At 40.6% G+C, this 19,455-nt stretch overlaps 1 protein-coding gene across 3 annotated transcripts in view; it reads left to right on the forward strand.

Annotated features, from left to right (window-relative positions):
• The first annotated feature begins 1,645 nt into the window (after positions 1-1,645).
• Positions 1,646-19,455, forward strand: part of PRR16 (proline rich 16) — a 144,752-nt gene continuing 126,942 nt past the window's right edge. For 2 of the 3 annotated variants that reach the window (XM_017807212.1, XM_017807211.1), the window contains exon 1: positions 1,646-1,821. In XM_017807212.1, coding sequence (XP_017662701.1) covers positions 1,660-1,821 — 162 coding nt within the window. In that variant the 5' untranslated portion in view covers positions 1,646-1,659. The remainder of the gene's footprint in view (positions 1,822-19,455) is intronic. The other variant, XM_017807214.1, reaches the window with a different exon arrangement.

Here is a 19,455-nt window from a genome sequence, read left to right on the forward strand (position 1 = left end):
CCAAAAGGAATGCTTTTAAAAGTCAGTGTTGGAAGAACTTTTACTTTAGTGAGATGAAAAAGAAATCTTCCATTTTACTTGAAAATCAAGAGGAAAGACATGGGCTCTCCTTGAACACGGTCTAATTGAAATTGTTTGAAAGGTCTTTAAAACACCTGGGGAAAAAAAATTGCACTATATGCACACTAACAAATTATTTCAGCCAAACACCACAGATTTTATAGTGACAAAATGTGGAGAGACAATTACAGTTAATGCTAGACAGTAACAGGTGCTGTCAGGCCCTCTCTATTCATATCCCAGTCCCACAATCTTCCCAGAGACAAACTGTTCATCACCAAGTGAGATTTTTACCACGTGCAGACACAACATTCTGGGCAAGGTTGCTTTTCCCTTCCTGCTTTAGCTAGGTTAAAACATTTCAGGCTGCCAAAACTCTCAGAAACACTTACAACATCAAAGTCAGCTGCAGCCATGCAGGGCAACCCTCAAAGCAGGGCTTGGCTGCATGCCTCCTTGCTGTTCATAGCTAGTGGGAGGTAGGAATACCTACACCAACTCCTTTTACCTCTTTTGCAGCAAGATGAAAAAACACTAGAGGTGAGTGATATCTTGCAATCTCTTCATTTTGCCCCATAGATCAGTCTGTGAATAGCGTCAGGGAAAGTGAGTGTTCTAAAGCTGTACTGGCCTGTAGTTCAGAGAAAGAGCCTGATAGCACATTCATGAAAGATAATCTGGCTCACGTGCATTTTTATTTCTTTTGATGAGAGACACAACCTTTACTTCCCAACTAGAATAGGGTCTACCGACCCCTGCGTTTTTGCACGGCAGTATACAGGAGTGAGCAGACGCCTTTTACCAATTCTGTGGCTTTTACAGAACACTGTCCTTCCTCATAACTTCATTCCAGCAGCAAAGTTCAAACCAAGCAATGTACACTCCAGGCGAGCCAAAGTAGTCACTTTACAGTACAGGGGTATCTGAGTGTCTCTTCCCAATGACGACTTTTATCACCAGAAACAGGCACTGTTGTTGCCTCCTTCGACAGGAATTATTCAATGAGCCAGCCACGAAAAGTGTTTCCTTTTTGAGGGGCTAAGTATTTTTCTCCGGAGAGCTTGTGCGACCCGTCCCCGCTCCCAAGGACCACCGGTGCGCGCGCGCTGGGGGGGGTTCCAGAGGCGATACAGCACCGTGCACTCTCTGGGAGACACAGCGCAGCCCACTCACCCCCGCGGGCCTTGAGGCGCGGAGGAGGCGGGAGAGTCTCTCTTCCGCAGAAGCCGCCTTGCCTCCCCCGCCCCTCCGGAGCGCGGGCGGTGGGCGCTCCTCCCCCGGCCCCTCTCGCCGCCCGGGGCCGGTGCCGGGGCCGGTGGTGGCGCGGGCGGGGCGAGGCGCAGGCGCGGCGCACGGCGGGGCTGCAACCGGGCCCCCGCGCCGCTCCGGGAGCCCATGGCAGCAGCTGCACAGCGCGGCCGCCCGGCGGAGCGCGGCGCGGCGCGGCGCCCCCGGCGCGGGATGCGCGGGCGGGCAGGCGGCGGCGGCGGCAGTGGCTGCGGCAGCTCCGGGAGCCGGAGGGACGGGGCCGGGCGGCCGGCGACCGCCGCACTCCCCTGACCTGCGTGCCCCGCTGGCCGCGCCGGGCTGCCCCAAAGGATGTCCGCCCAGTCCAAGGGGACCGCATCCTCCTCCTCTTCGCCGTCCGAGGGGCCGCCGGCAGCCTCCAAAGCCAAGGTGAAGGAGCAGATCAAGATCATCGTGGAGGATTTGGAATTAGTCCTGGGGGACCTGAAGGATGTCGCCAAGGAACTTAAGGAGGTGAGAAACGAAGGGCTGCGCGGGCTGACCTCCGGTCTGCCCCGTATGGGGCGAGAGCCCCATCGCCCGCAGGCCGGGGTCCGGCTCCCGGCGCGGCTCCGCTGCCGCCCCCAGGCTCCTTTCGCCGCTTCTTCACCGCGGGTCAAGCAACTGGTGTCCAGGCTGGGTAGCTCCCAGCCGTATCCAGGGGCGGGCGGCGGAGCCTCGGTGCGGCGCCCGGCGGTCTGGGATGGGACGAGGAGCGCGGTTGGAGCCCCGTGTCCCGAATGCCAGGCGCCCCGTCGCCGGGCGTGCTCCCCTCGGCTCTGAGGCGGCTCTGCCTGGGAACTTCCAACCTCGGCGAATCCCTCGGAGTTTTATTTTTTTCCCAGGAGGCCGGGGGTGCCTCTCCTGCGAGGTTCCTGCTGGGCAAGGAGGGTGTTCGGGGGAACTGCGGGACTCGCAGCCCTGCCTTATTCCGGGCTGCGCCGGGCCGGCATCCCGACGGTGGGAGAGGAGTGAAGAACGACCGCACTCCCGCTGCAGCGGGTTTAACTTTCGGGTTACACCGTGCAGCCCCACGCTCACCCCCAGGGAGCAGCCCGGTTCTCATTTCCCCCCCGGGCCAGGCTGAGTGGCTCCGGACCCGCGCACCCGCCGCCCTTGGCGAAGGGTCCGTGCCCGGCGCCGGCAGCACCGGCTTGGGGAAGTCTGCTTCCGCCTCTGCAGCCTGCTTCACTGGGAGCTGAGCGCCCTGTTTATCTTCTTTATCTGGCAAGATTGCCTTTGCAATCTCTCTTTTGCCGGTGGCGAGTGTCATCTTTCTCAGGTTAATCTGCAGGCAGAGTGCGATTACCGCGGGCATGTTCATAAGCAGGGAAATGCAGTAGCCGAAGGATGAGAATTTGGCTGTCCTTTTGGAGATTTCTACATTCTCTTGATTTTGCTACACAACTGGCCGACAGATGGTTGGATTATGCACCGAAATTCAAGTCTAGAATCTCTGTGCATTGCTTTATAATCCTGTATTTGACATTTGTAACAGGCTGTGATTTTTTGCTATCAAATATTAGTTTTCTATTTTAACAACATTGTCAACAAGTTTCATTCAACAGTCTTTTGCCATCTGAGGCAGTCTGAATTTCACCCAGTGCTTTGTATAATGTTGAAAGATGTATAAACACATGGCTCACTAATCACAGCTTGTTAGGCTCCTTTCTCACTCACGATTCCAGATTTCTCCTTTTTTATTTTTTAATATATCTATAATTTCTATTTTCCTTAATGTACTGCTGCCTATGCTTTGTAATTTTTGAGGTATTTTGAAGTGGGAGTAAACACTGTAGAGCAGCTCTTACACCAGTTTTTAAGACTGATGGTGCAAACTGGCTTCTGTTGCTGCAGAAGAACATTTTCAGGACCTGGAGAGGATGTAATGTGCTTTGTCCCATGAATGTAAATCGTTCACCGCACTTAATCAGCCCTAGCTTTCTTCTAGTGAGCAAACAGGATTGCTGTAAGTGGAGATCATATATCATCATTTACTGTGGCATGTTTTATCTAAGCAAACTTGTCTGTTCTGGTTGACTGCATCTGTGATAGAGAAATGGATTTACCTCTGCTTGATGGAGAAATTTATAGAGAAGTGGAGCTGTAACTCTCTTAAGTAGCATGTACCTGTTGAAGGGTGGAAGGATTGCCAAAACCAACTGTTTTGAGAAAATAAAAGTGTTTTTATAAAAAGAATAGTTAAATCTTGATTGTAGCTACACATGAGGTTTTGAGTAATGCTTTTCACCAAATAAGTCTTACAAAGATGATAGCTGTGATAGTTCAGTAAGCAAGAATTGAATACACATACATCTCCTTGCTTGCAATATTATCATTATCTGTTAAATACACTGTATATGATATTTATTTTGAAAAGTCTGCAAAAGTTTGACATCTGAGTACCTTCAGTTGGCTGCCTTTGTAGTATGGACTCAATCTGTTCAAAACCGTTTAGACATGACTGCAGTGTATACTTTTTAGGTGAAAGTAAGTTAATTGATGATATTATAAGCTAATCATCAGTCTCTTTCATAGATTGTTTGTAGATATTAGAAAGCACTGACAGCTCATCCGTTAAAGCTTATGCGAAGTTAGCCTATAGTCAGTTTTGGTGTATTACATACAGAAATATACCTGTCTTTTATTTAGGTTCCCTACTGTAGGATCAGTCAAAGGGATAAACTAGTGGATGTAAGTTTATACTTTCCATTTTCACTACAAATTGTGTTTTTCTGTTTTTCTGGAAATGCTATTGCTACCTTTCCCCCCTGCCCTCCACACTGGGGGTTTGCTGCAGTCTAGCTGTTGTGCTACAATGTTTTCTGTTTGGTGTTTTTTATTTTATTTTATTTTTCTATTAGGAATATGGTGTTCTGAAAAGAGCATTTCATTCTTTTTATTACTATTTCAGAAGTCTTCAATTCTGGTATAGCGGTAGGACATGAAGGTTTTTTTTTGGTGCAGTTCCAGTAGTAGTTCTGCATAGAAAATTTGGTGTAATATTTATTTGTGATATACATAACTTGTAAAACAATTTTTTTTCTATTTATGCCTACATATTTGTTAACCTTAAATATAAATTATGATTATACTTAAAATAGCACTTTAGGTATTGTGATAAACTGGATGTCTTCTGGCATCCTTCAGTCTTCTTTTGTAAGATTTTTTGGTCAAAACGCTGTCAAATTGAAATATGGTTTCATTGCTTCAAAGTGAACTGTTCTGTAACAGTAAAGAGCATGGCTGTACAGGACTTCTATGCCTTGTTACATTTAGCTTATGATGGTTTACTTACATTTGTATCTGCCCTTTGTTCTGAAGCTTTTTCTAATTGGTTCTTTAGCTTTTTTGTTTTGTTTTTAAAAAGGGGAAAAGGAGGAGTGGGTAGAAGATGGAATGTTAAATCCAGATGCACAAACCATGAAGTTTATAAATATACTCTAGAAGCATGTGTATTAAAACTAGTACATTATAAGAGTTACTGTGTCTCAGAAGTGCAACATCTGTCTCTTCCTTCCCACCTCCCGCACTCCCCTCCCCCCTTATTTATTGGTGTTGTCTGCTTAGGCTGAGGTAACCACAGAAGATTAAGATTGCAGAAAGGGGGTGACGGGGAGACATGATAGGATGGAGCGATGCTGAGTCCAGAGTCTCAGCTGGTGTATGGCAGTCTTCTCTAGGGTGCGGTTAATTTAGGGGAGGCTTGACCCCTTTTGTCTCCTTGCTAAAGAGAAACATCTTGAGGCTGTGTAGCAACAACAGGATGTGTTTTTGTGTTGAAATGGATTAAGTGGCTCTTATTTGATGAATATTCCAAAGAAAAATCAAAGGAGTGCCAGAGGATTGAGTAACACTTTCTATTCCTTTAGTCCAGATTATTTCAAAATCAAGTTGGTGGAGCCTTAAACTTTGGTTCTCCTCCAGAGGGTTGAATAAAAGACTTTTTTCACTGAAGTCTGTCTAGAAAGATGATTATTATAAAGTCTTGTTTTGGAGTTGATACTTATCTGTCTGGTACCTAAATAATGTCCAGCTGGAAAACAGAAGATGTGTGCTAAATTATATTGATTGTAAAATGCATGATGTATCCCTAATTCTCTGATGACTTCAGAAGGGACTGTAGGAGATGTGCATTTGCAGCTGCAGACAACAGGGCACAGAGATTTATGTTGTCCTAATACTGATATTGTAATTTTTAAGACTTCCCTGCTTTCACATTTTATGGTAATGTTGCACATTTCTGTAGCCTTGCACTTGTTTTCATTAAGGAAATACTTAACTAAATAATTTGATAAATACTTTTTGTAGCAATAAAAATTCATCGTGCAGAACAAATTCCTGGAAGTTATGTGTGAGACATTTGCATAGCTTTTAATTGGCTAAATACTCTTCAACCTTTTATCAAAAGGAAGCAGCTGTGTAGCTATTACCAATGTTTAGAATAATCCAAAATGGAGGTTCAGGAGAAACAGAAGCCCTCATAGGCGTTGCACATGGATCAGTAAATTTCTAGTCTTTTGAATCTACCTCCTCTGTTTTAAATCCTGTGAAAATGTCTCTCTGATGGAATGAGTGCATAATTCTCTGTCATCTAACTGATGTGTTTATTATCCATAAAGATGTGATCTATAAAATTTAAGCATGACTTAACAAATAATATTTTCTAAGTGATGAAATTAGCAGATACCAATCCCCCTCCCCCAAAACACCATAACAAAGTTTGTTAGGGGATAGACAACCTGATTTCATAACCAGGCCAGTCATCATTCTCTTAAGTGGAGAGTGGTCATGTATTTTGTGGTCTTAATTTCTGAATCAGGCCTGCAGAAGTGTTTTACGATTTCAACACCAGTATTTTCCATTCCATTTTTGGTTTTGTGTTCTGATAACAATGGAGATGGTAGGAAGGTTCTTGCCTGTTAATCCAGAAAATAGGAGGCTCCAGTTTGTATCTACCAAATACAAATGATTGGAGCAGCAACAATCAGTCATGTATCAGTGTCTCTGATGTGCAGGCAGCAATACAAGCAACAATATAAAAAATCTTTTGGGTTCATGCTGCTGCATGGAGCTGAGCCAGGGAGTTATTACAGCATAGTTATAGGATATACTATATAGAAATCTAAGGGTAGGTAGAACAATACCAAAGCATTTTAATCTATTCCTTCTTCTCCTTCTGATTCTTGCCTCTTCTCCTCTTTGTATTCTCTCCAGGTGTCAAGGACCTGCCACTCTTTCTCCTATGCAGTGGCAGTTGAAGGGAGAGGTTTTTGAGCGTGTTTGTTCCTACCATTAAAAATCCAATAAATGCAGATGCTCTACTTATATCTGGATCCTGGCTGCAGACCTGCTTAACAGTGTTCCTCCTGGAGTCTTGCTTCAGTGGATACACTGTCTGTATATGCAGATCCTGGTCAGAAATGAGAAGGACAGAAGCTTCTTCGTAATTTTTATTGCTGTGGCTGGGATTGTGATCCAGTTCAGGCACCAGGACCAAGGTGTATGAGTGAAGGAATATGCCATTCCAAAACTTGCAAGACTTTTTTTTTTCTGATTTCTTATTATGTTCCTTAATGGCAAATGAAATCATGAACCGTACCTGGATGTTTGATTGCAGAGTATGATTCATTATGTAAGAGAAGCACTGCACAACAACTTTATTGTGATCTACCCAGGGATCCAAAGAAGGCCATAAATAGTCATTGCAGATAACTGAATTGTAATTTTTCTTTCCATTTATTTCTTGTGGCCTATGAAGCATTTATACAGTTATAGACAATAAAATGTGCAATATAATAAGATAAAACTCTTACACTAGTAGTGTCAATAAAGCTAATGGAGCTAAAAGGTAATCGTGAACCTTAAAAAACCCCCCATGTGTTAAGGTTGTCAGGAACATTTATATGCCAATACATGACAAGGTGAAGTTGCTCCACATATCATTTGTAACCAAAGCTACCAAGAGTTAGTAATTGCATTGTGTAACCCAAAGAAAATAATAAGTAGTGTACATATAGAGAATTACTTGTCAGTATCAAGAGGCTTGACAGAGGGAAGCATACTGTCAATTTGTGCTAGCTGTTTTATGAACATCCATGTCAACTACTTCATTCCTTGTATGTACTACTAGGCTCCTGAGAGCAATGTATTGTACAATGGGGAGCTGACTAGAACATATATAAATTCAATTTTCAAATAAAAACAGTGCCACAGTGAAAAAATGTATTTTTTTTTTTTTAAATTTGAATTTCACACAGTCTGTCCAGTACTGACCATGATAAAGAAAACAAAAATAGTAAGGTACAAACTTCTGTCTGTTGCAGTCAGATTTGTTCCATTGACTTTGGAAGGAACAAAACTTAAGTTTGAGTGATGTAAGTTAGTTTTGGGTTGCATAATTTTTATTAAAACTTCAGAATTTAGAGGAATCGGTTGCTGCCACAATGTATATATGAATGCATTATGCAATACCAATGACTTGGTTGAACACCATCATTGATGTTTTGAATATCTTTGACAGTTTCCTCTGGAAATTATGCAAAGCTTCTGTTCCCATTATTCACACTGGACAAAGTTCTGGAATACCCTTCCCACTTCCAGTCAAAAATTCCAGCCAAATTGCTGCTCACATGTTGTACACGTGCTGTACACAAATAGTTAGTACTCCTTGTGGTGGCTGTGGGAGAGGTGCTAATGTTGTCCCTGAGTTTAAAGAGTACTTTCCCACAATACCTCTTTTGCAATACCTTTATGAATGAGCATCACTATTTTCTTCCAGTTTTCATTTCTTTTAGAGCTGCAAAACATTGACATCTTGTAGTCTTCTCTGTATATTATACTCGTTCTTTAAAAGGCCAGTGTACTAAATGTTCAGTAACCTCACAGGGTAACTCAAGTATTTGCTGTGCAGGCTTTATTTTCCTTTGCTAGTAGTTGGCATTTTTGTTTGTTTGTTTTTTAATAGAAGCAGTAAATAGCAGTTGATGTACATTGTGTTTTTAATGAGTAAAATGTTACCTCTTCTTGAGGTACAAATGTGTGATAAGGGCTGCAGCTGATACGTGCCTCGTCCGTAGAGTTCCTGTCCAGCTCTATGCAATATTGACTGGTCATTCTTGCTGTAGCTACCTTCTAAATGCCATTTATTATTGTACCCAGCGGAAGAATCAAAGCAGACCCTGCTTTCATTGTGGAAGGGCTGAGAAAATCCTCTCTCTCTCTCCAACCTCCCTCTGTCAGGTCGTGTGTGTGTTGAATGACGCATGAGAGGTCTTAGTGGCTTAGCTGCTGGCATTCTGGTTTAGTTTAAAATTGTTGCACTACAGCTGATGGGAGGTAGTGAGGAATAATTGCCTCCAAACAGTAGTAATACCATCAGTTGTTGCTTTTGTAAAAACTATAGTATATGTTTTTAAAGGTTAACAGACTCATCTGTTGTTTCATGCAGCATGTGCCACATTGCGTTATGAAGACTGAGAGCACTGATGTTGAATCATTTCCAGATTTCATTGTAGATTATTTCTCAGTAATGTGAAAAATCCTGTTATTCTAAAACTTTTCAGTTTTTTCACCTTGATTTTTTTTTTTTTTAATAATCCAAGTCATTATTTCAGTCCTTCACCCCTGGTGGTATTATGTTTTTCTCTTTTTTGTTGTCTGTTTACAGTTCTTTGAGTGAAGAGCTTCAAGGTAGAAGTAGAGTATGACATCCTTACTTGCACTATAATCATTTGCCTTGTAAGTAGAAGAAGATTAGGAAATTCTTAGGAAAATAGTGTGAGAAGTTTACTATGTATTTAAAGTGAGACCAGCTGCAGGGTGCTCCAGGACTACCAAAAACTAGATTTGAGCTTTTGACCCAACTGCAGAAAATTAGATAAGTATTTAAAATATGCAAAATTTTGATATCTAATAACGATTCATACTTTACTGGAAATGTCACTGTGTTAAAGCAGGCAGTTTATGTGGCTTGAAGGATGCAGATTCTAAAAACTAACAAACTGAAAACAAGAAAGAAGAAGAAATGAATTCTCTGTTATAGTTTATTGGTTTATACCCATGTATCTGTCCTTTCCATATAAAATTATTTGTGAAGATGCGAAAAATCAAGGTCAGTATGTTTTGTTTTTACTGCGGTGTAATAAAACAAAGTGTAATTCTTTCTTTGTATGCTTTGTCACTGAGATTTTCAGCTAAATTAACTACTGAAAGTTCAGCAGTTATTGGGCAAATAATTGGAGCAGATATATTTATTTTTTAATATAGAATCACAGACTGGTTGAAGTTCAAAAGGACCCCTGGAAATTGTCCAACCCATTCAAGAGTCAACTAGAGCAGGTTTCTTAGGATCACCATCTTGAATATCTTCAAGGGTGGTGACTCCATGACCTTTCTGGATTACCTATTTCAGTGTTGAATCACCCTTATGGTAAAAATGTTTTGTCTTGTGTTTAAGTAGAATTTCATGTACTTCTAAATGTGCCCACTGTTGTCTCATTTATTCCTTCTAATCAAGTCTATAACAGATGCTCCAACCCCTTAGTTATCTTCCAACCCCTTTTCCTGAACTAGGTCCTGTTGTTCATATCTGTCTTGTACTGGGGAGCCCGGACTTGCACACCATATTTCAGACTCAAACTCAAAAAATCAGGTATATATTCATTAAAAATGCTATGTCACAAACATTAATTTCCCTCAATAGATATTTCTTTATCTGAAATTTTTAAATTAGCTGAAAAAACTATTTTCTACCTTTTTGTTTGGATTCTAGTTATCTGGTTGTTATTACAAGCAAAAACCATCCATGATAGATAAAGTTCACATTGTTTTCTAAAACGTACTTCATTTTTTCTCAAAATACTACAGAACTGTTCTCTTAAATAAATGATTTTCAGTTACCACCTGGAGTGCACTTTATTTTGTATGTGTTTTTACTGATGATTGCAGTCACCCTTTGAATGGGGTAAGTTCATGAAGCAGGTGGTTTCTGCTACTGCTATGGAGTTTTATTTGTGATATCTAGAGTGGTACAGTCTAGACTTATTTCACTTTCATTGCTTATGGATAATGCTATAGCATGTTTTAAGGTTCCGTAAAGCTGTGGCATTTGGATAAAGAAATATTCTGTGTATGGACACAGTGCTTGGTAGTTTGCATAATTTATTAAGACTAGGAAACTATACAAGTATATGTAGATCTGCTCAGGAATAACTTTTAATTTCTTGAAATCAAAGTGCAGATGGTAAGACTTACAGGAAACTGATCTTTGATCAGGGTGGGATGTTTATGTTCAAGCAAAAGAATGAAGAGGTTATGATTATTATTTTTTGTTGTTTCCTGTTGACAGTTGGTTTGCATGTGCTTGTTTTCCTGTTGGTGGTTATTTGATTCTGTGTATTAAATAAAATTCATAGAAAGTGAGTGGTCGAATTGTAAGCACTTTAAATGGTATGCAAACACCTTAATTAATTATTTTGATTAGATGTTCTTAAATCTTAGCAAGCTGATGTGATACGGCTTTGACAGCTAGAGCTGTGCCATCTTGTATTGACTGCACTGTTGTCTGTAAGCAGTGCCAGTCATTCTGGAGATTTGGTGTGTGCGAAACTGGTGTCTTGGATTCACATATCTAACTTCAGGAGAAATTAGAAACCCAGTACTTCTATAGACAGTAATATGTATAAACTGCAATGATGAGGTTCCAATTCTTTTATCTAAGCCTCAAGTTTGTTGCATACCGAGGAATTGTAAACTGAGATTGAATAAAGCTAGACATACATAGAAATTTTACATTTGGTATCATGTAACTGATGAAAATGTCCTTTAAAAATCTCTAAAAATATCTTCTAAATTTTAAAAGTCCTTAAAGGTAGTTTAAAACCTTCTATTCAATAATTAATCTTTTCTATTTAGTGCAAGATTGTAAGTATGACAGGTAGCATCCTAATAGAAAAAATTGACTGTATTTTAATGAATGACTGCTGTATACTATTTCTAGGAGATGAGCACTTGACCGGCATCATGAATATCTAATTGAAGTTTCTTAGGAATTAAAAAAAAATAAATTAGTTCTATCAAAGTCAAAGTTTACTTAGGGGATGTCATCTTAAAAACAGGAGCTACTTTTATGATACCTTCAACAGAATATTAAATATACCTTGTCAGTTATTGTTTCAATAATTTGGTAGTCTGCTATAAACTTATATCTGTCTTAGAATATAAATTATTTGTGAGATTGTATGTTTAACAAGTATTAGTCAATCCAGGGCATAAAATAAAACACTAAAAGTAAAAGTTAATAAATAACCCTTTGGACTCATACTTTCTTTGAGAAAATGTAAGTGACCTCGACTTGATGCCTCGTATTATGCAATCAGCTGTAGTTAATAACAATCTATTACGAAAAGAAGGAAGATCTTGTGGATCATGTACTAAATGTGAAGTGTGCTTTTGTTTAGTTTTCACCACTTCTTAGAGTGACATCTCATAACATCCTGGTATAATGTGACAGCTTTTCAAATTACTTTTGTTTTTTTATCACTATCTTTTGAAAGAGTGGCAAGGCCCAGAGGGAATTTGAAACATTATTGAGCCTTAATTTTCTAAAAATCAAGGCAGAGTACTTGTGCCATGTTCATCTGTTATTTCTCAGTTTAATTTACTAATCAAGAATGAGGCATCAGTTTTGTCACTGTGAATTACAGATATGATATATCTTCCTTGTTTGCATGATTTCTTGTACATAATGAAACATAGTTATTTTCTACATAAATGTTAATACACTGCAATTAAATCTTGAACAAGTAGATTTTTTGATAATTAAATGTCTATTTTGAACAGATTAAATTGTTTCCTTACTTTTTGTATGGTAACTATAGACTTATAGAATGCTGTGGAATTTTTCCTTGAAGAACTTAGTGTTAGACTTTGGTAGCCTGTATGGCTAGAGGACAAGATGTCAGCATCTTACTTTCTTCTGATGTAGTACCCTAGCAGATGGATATGTCTTTAAGATTTTCTTCTGGTGAAGGAGATATTCTTGGAGTCTTCACATGCTTCCTGATGCAGACTGCCAGTTGATACAGACAGGGGACATAGTACAATGCTTTTGTGGCTGGAAACTCTTTAATCTAGGCCAAAAATCTTCAGTGGGCAAACAAATAATGACAAATTAATAACAACACCTAGGTTGTTGTGGTTTCTTTGTGCTAGTGTTGACACTCAGCTCTGGTAGCTCTTTAATATTTCTTCATCTGGCTGTACATCTATGTTGGTACATTAGTAAAGAATATATTTTTTTATTTATTTTGGTAGACTCTCCGTTTGGTGAAACAGATCTTTTCTATCTCTATTTTGGTTGACTTGGTCTTCATAGAAATGCGTTCAATCCTGTAGGTGAGGTCTAGTCAGAGCTTTGCACAGTGTTGCTTATCTTTGCTGGAACTATCTGTTTTCCTACATCCTGAGGTTACATTGAAGTTGCCTGGTGGTAGCCGTTCCGTGATGACCCTCTGTGCAGAGCTCTGTGAACTAGTGGATTTCCGGTCTGTAGAACAAAGGGATAGGTCCCCCCTGAGACTCCTTTTCTCCAGGTGAGACACCATCTCAATTCTTCAGCGTCTTCTTCTGTGACCAAGTGACTGGTTTAGTGGATGAGGGAGAGGCTGTATATATGTTGTCACCCACAGTGTCCTCCTGGAGAAACTGGCTTCTTCAGGAACATAGCAGGTGTACTCTTTTCTGAGTGAAAAACTGGCCAGGCCTAGAGGGTGATGGTGAATGGAGTCACTGGTGGCTAGTCATGTCGTGTTCCCCAGGGCTCAGTGTTGGGACCAGTGCTGTTTAATATCTTCACTGATGTCCTGCATGAGGGGTTTGAGGACTCACTCAGTCAATTTGCAGACAACACCAAGTTGTTGATCTTTTGGAGGATAGGAAGACTATGCAGAAGGATCTGGACAGGTGTTAATGGACATATTTGGAGTTGGGAAGTGCCAATGCCAGCAAATGAGTACTGGACAACAAAGTAGATTCTGCAGGTTTAGTTGGTCTGATAAGTTCAAAGACTAATTGTTATTAAGGATTTTTATTAAACATTGGTTACAACACTCTGGTGTTAAATTATTGCTACAGTAATTTATATTGCAGAAGTTGAGCCTGCAAAGAGATGAGCTGAGAAAGGCAAGACACAAAGTAAAGGAAACTGATATTGATCTTCAGAGTCTGAGTAATGTCTGTGTGATCTGGCAAGGAAATCTGAAATGTCAGGAATACAACTTCAGAAAGATTTTCACTGAAATTTATCCTTGTTATTCTTTGTCCTTGCTATTGGTTTTATTTTTTTCCCCACCTCCTGAAAAAACTTCCTCTTAGTCACCTTAAATTGCCACTCTTATTTTCATGAGGGAATATGTCCACTTTGACTTTTCCACAGTAGTAGTCACTTATTGTTATTTGTAGACTTATGCATGTTTCTGTTTCTTTGGGGATTCTTTTGTTAATATTTTGTTGTTTGGATATTTGAACATCAGATTATTCTTGCATTGTGCATGTTTAAGAAAGCATATATAGTAGTTCTGAATTTTCTCTGACTGTTTTCTCAGACCATGATTATTCTCCAAAAGCATATTTCAAAATACCTTTTTCTTTTCTCCTCTCTTATTACACCTTAGAGTAAAAAAAGGCTGTTTACATCACTTAAATTTCATGCTTGTTCTAAGACAAAGTAATGCTTCTAATTAACTACCATTAGGTGTCCTAGCCTGCTTTGTCTTGTGGCAATGCCTTAATTCTCTCATCAGGGCAGTGAACTTCCTCAGTGTTTCCTGTCTTCCTTGAGGGTTAGGTTTCATCTGTTGTGAAACCATGGCTAGAGAGTGAAATCATGACCAGTTCTCTGTTGGAACTGGAATCTCCTCTCTACCAATTTTTCCCCCCCTGCCCTTTCCCCAGTCAGCAGACTTCTGGTAAGGTTTTTCAGGCTCTGGGAAATGTTATATCAGCATACCCAATGAGAAGTAAGAGTAATAGTAGCTGAAGTCAGCAATTTAAGTGGTTTTCTTCTATGAGGGAGTGACATTAATCATTTGCCTTTGCATGTTGGTACAAACCTATTCTATCAGTGAAGTAAAATAATGTATGAAGGACCAATTTGCTATGGGATGCTGTATGTTCATGTCAAAGGATCACTGTCCAAAACGGCTGGGTATATTTACAAATGCATTAAATGCCATTCTGAAGAGTTAACTTGGTTTTGTTAATTTCATTTTGTTTTGTAGACAAACATAATGTTGCAGAAAGTGTAACACATCACTAGATTGCCAGGTGCTTCCCAGTATAAAATCTGGCCTTCAGTTACTTTGTAAAGGTCAGATAGTTCAGACAGAATTTTTCAATTCTGAATTCCCTATCATGCTGGTATTATTTTTTAGAAAAACCTTTCTTTCTTTCTTTTAGACTAAGTAGCTGCTCTACTTTAGAGCAATAAGCATGGGAAAATGTTATGGGTTTGATCATACTTGTCATCTTCATGCTTGAAAGCTTCCCTCCCCCCAGCCCTCCCCTTCACATCCTTTCTGTACTGTAACAAAGAAGTCTAGCCTTTGCTAGAGTATAGTTTTTTGATCACGGAAGCCTGTCTGACAGGACCAGGGGATGTAAATGTTCCCTCTGAGCTGCTATAACAAGTTTGATTCTTTTTCTCCTCCTCCCCTGAGTAGGCCATGCCACTATCCTGAGCTAACTTGGTGGAGAGATGCGTAGCTCCAGTGAAAGGAGAAGGTTCAGGACAAACTGAGGTTAAGATGCTGTGAGGTACCTAAATTGCATGTACAACTTACCTTTGCATAAAGGTTGTTAGAAGAGTGTGGAAAAATGACCATAAGTGAAAAACTAATACAATGATAAAGCTGTGTCCTGAGATGTGCATGTTAGAGGGCTCTGGAAAGAAGATGCCAAGTTTAAGAGTTTCGAGCTGAATCTATGTATTAAAGATCTTTTCTTCGGAGGGCTGAATAAAAAGGCTCCCAGGATCCTGGACTCTCATCTCTAAGTGGGTGAAACCCTCTAGTGAAAGGTACATCACTCTTTCATATCCTTCATATCATGAGTGTCAATTGTCTTGTTTCTTTGTGTGCCAGAGGTCTGTCATGGTTTGAGAGCCCTAAAAATCCAATTCCCTAGTCCAAGCCCCCTCCCACATCTCAACTCAATGTGAGATGGATTTTCCAGACACCACACGAGACTCAGAATGGGGGAAAGGGAATATATATTACAATGACTGTACAATAAATACTACAATACATTATGTACAATCTTAGCTATCTCTACCATGACATAAGTATTTACAATGGATCAAATCTCTTCTCCCCTCCAAATAAAAGTCCAAGAGGGAAGAAGGAAGATCCTTTCCACTTTCAGAGCAGCAGTCTCTAAGGCAGCAGGCTCTCTTCCTCTCATGCAGCATCTGTATCTGGATCTCTGCCAGTACACATGAGGGGTATCCAAACCCCTCGTCCCGTTGTCTCCAAGTGAGGGTCTTCTCTTCCATGGGCTGCGTAGCAGGGACAAAACTCGCGTCACCACGTCATATCATGGGGTGTAAGACCCCCATGAAGGTCCCTTCCTCAGGGGATTCACCCCTGAGTCAGAACATCTTGGGCAGCTTTCAGTTGAAGGCCTTTGCCTCAAGAGTTCTACCAGAGCTCCTGTGCTCTGTCTCAGGCTGCTAGCTTAGCTTGGCAGCAGCGGCGAGGGAGGCCAAGGTCACCCCCTCTGCACTCCTTCTCCGTCCTGGTCCAGCTTTCTAGGACGCTTTGAGCTTCTCAGCTCTTCTCTGCAGTGCATGTTGCGCTTCACCCTTCCCTTCCAGGAGGTGAGGGGTCTCCAAGGAGTTTGGGGGCTTTTTGGTTTCAGTTCTTACCCAAACTTTCTCTGTAGAACTCAGTTTTCTCTCTGCTGCCGGCTCTCTCTCTCGGCTCTCTCAGACAACTCTGCGTCTTCCTTGGCTGCATGCTGTTTGCTGCTTCTTCAGTTCTTATTTGTTGGCTCTTTGCCACTGCTCTCTGTCCACTGCTGCCTCTGCCGCTGCTCCGTCTGCCCACTCACAGTGGAGAAAACGTCTTTAGTTTTCAGCCACAGGTACTTAGCCCAGCATTATGCTGTTCCAAGTCCCTGCAGCCCCCCCAGGGGGCTCCTGCCCTCACTCCTCATGGCTTTTACAACATGGCTACTTCTCTAACAACTAACTACAACTACCTTCTCTTCTGTTCTGCTTGTGATATGTTTATATTTTGCAGAAGCGCTCATTGGGTAAAACCTCAAAACTTCAAGGGTCACCACCCCCTGGGGTTTTACCATTTTATAATTTCAGGGGGAAAACTGTTTCCCCCCACCACAAGGTCTTAAAATGATCTACATGTCTCAACTATCAGCATGGTGCCAAATGATGGAGTTGGTCTTTTCTCCTGTTTTGGTTCACTTTTAAACTAGGAGATGCAACATAAGCTTATGGTTTGTATTCTTAAAATGGTTTCTTAGTTGGTTTTGATGGAGTTTTCAGTTGCATTCCCATAGCTGTTTTATATAAGACTCTGCCTTGGTGTATTTTGTGATGGTTCATACTTACTATGTAATTAGCTGTGTGATACTATGTTGTTATAATTATTTGGTGTAATAGCCCATGCCTTATACATAGCATGATGTTTAGAACTTTTCTGAATGAAGAATTAATTTCCTGTTGACCTTTTCTGTAATGTGTCATTATGATGCTGGAAAGTCTTATAGATGTTTAATGAATTCATTTTCATAATACTGCTATGAGGTGAGGGGGTAGTATCTCCAGTTCACAGACACGAGACTGGGGTGTGCCAAATGTGAAACAGTAAAGCCCTCATTTTCAGTGTATTAAGGACTTTATGGATCTCCTTACTTCAACTGAAATAGGTTTATCTTTGACAAATCAGATATGACTATTTCAGGTCAGAACATAAGAAACACACATCTGCAACGTAGGTACAATTTTGGTGGCAATGACTTCCTGTGGTATCACCAAGCTAGGTAACAGAGGCAGGGGGTAAGATCAGGGTACGTTTGAAATTAATTTTTTGAATTGGTTACTGGATCTTTCCCCTGCCACCCTTTAGGGCTTTTTGAAGTCTCTATTGCTTTGGTATCTTCCAACACAATGATCCAGGACTCTCTTAAGAGAAGATATTGGTCCAGTCTCGGGCCAGCTTGACCTTTTCTGTTCAGTCAGGTGGGTCTTATGTTGAAAGTGCTGTGCAGTCCTAGTCTGGACCACAAATATATGCGCCAGGGGCTCCAACTAAAATTCTAATTTTGGCCCATTTACCCTAACTTTTGCCCTAATTTTTAGGCTTTAGAATTCAGTAGAAAGGGCACTAAAGGCATGTAAAGTTTGTATTAATTTAAGTGGATTAGGAAAACTGAAACATATTGAAACCAACATCTAGAAACAAATCCTTAACTGAAATGAGGTACTGATATTCATAATTTCTGAGGTGGTTTACGCAAAATGAATCCGCAGCTAGCTGAAATTAGTTAACTCAGTTATGAAGAAGTGTAATAGTTTGTCTATTCGTTAATTGTTTTCAGTTGAAGTACTGTCAAAATCAGGAGAAAATACCACCAAAAAGCTGACTGTATTTTGGGGAAGAGATTTCAGCCTTCTGTTTGAACAATGTGGTATAGTGGAAGGTGCCCCAGTGTATGGCAGGGGGTTGGAACTAAATGACCTTTAAAGTCCCTTCCAAACCAAACCATTCTATGATTCAGTGATTCTATTATCATTATTCTGAGTTCTTGGAAACGCTTTTGCAGAAGGATCTTGTAGTGCTCATGTAATGCTTACTGATCACAAAAGCATCAGGTATAAGCAACTAGCTATTTTAAAAGTATATCAGGATCTGAGGAGTCTAATCAGACTATGGAAACATTTTTATTTATGACTGAATAAAGTAACTGTAAACAATAATTTAGTGGTTAGGGTGCAGGACTCTCACCGCTGCGACCCGGGTTCGGTTCCCAGCCCCCCGGGCAGATGGAGCTCGTCAGCCCTGTAAGGCAATCCATCTGAAGATGGATTAGAAGGTCACTCTAAACAAACCTACATCCTGAGACCCTCACTGCCAATGTCCAAGCTTGCTCGGCCCCGGCAGTTGAACCTCAGGATTAAAGGGTGGGCTCAGTTCAGCGCACGCTGTGTCTCACCTAAAAAAATCCACTGCGCAGGCTTGAAGGGTTAATGACCTCTCCCAAATCTTCGCTTGCGAAGACTGGCCATTATTATTATTATTATGTTGATTTAATAACACTATGCAATTCAGATCATTTATAATAATAATAATAATAATAATAATAATAATAATAATAATAATAATAATAATAATAATAATAACTGGCTGCCGCATGAGAGGAGCCCCGAAGAAAAGATACAAGGACTCCCTGAAACAACATCTCAGCCTTGGCCATATTGATCAACACAACTGGTCTACTCTGGCCTCAAATCGGGAGGCCTGGAGACACACCATCTATAACGCAGCTGTCTCCTTCGAGAACACACGTAGGATCACTCTCGAGGAAAAAAGGCAGCGCAGAAAGAACCGTGTATTGCAGAATACACCATCTAAGGAGTCTTTCTGCTGTGCCTTTTGCAATCGGATATGTCTGTCACGTATTGGCCTCATAAGCCACCAACGTGCCTGTAGCAAATGTGGATAGAGCCTTCCCAAATCTTCGTTCGCGAAGCCTCGCCATGAAATGAATGAATTAAATCAACATTTTGTACTACCATTATATTATTTTTTCTCCTATAGTCTAAACTATATAAATCTCCTTGTTTAAATTTCAGTCCTGTTCTATCCTATTTCTCGAAGATGATCTAAATTATTTTCGTTAAAAATTCATCATGCCTTGAGAAAATGTGTGCTTGTTTTACTATGTTAACTTGATCAATAATCACCTTTCATTATACTGTGACACTCAAAGAGAATCTTTTATTCTGTAATTATGAATGATCTTTCAGAAGAGAGTTAAAAAAAAAAAAAGAAAAAATAAGGAAGTGCAATTTGCTTGTGCTTCACATGT

This window comes from Lepidothrix coronata, unplaced genomic scaffold (genome assembly GCF_001604755.1).
Source record: "Lepidothrix coronata isolate B3197 unplaced genomic scaffold, Lepidothrix_coronata-1.0 Scaffold18, whole genome shotgun sequence".
Lineage (NCBI taxonomy): Eukaryota > Metazoa > Chordata > Aves > Passeriformes > Pipridae > Lepidothrix > Lepidothrix coronata.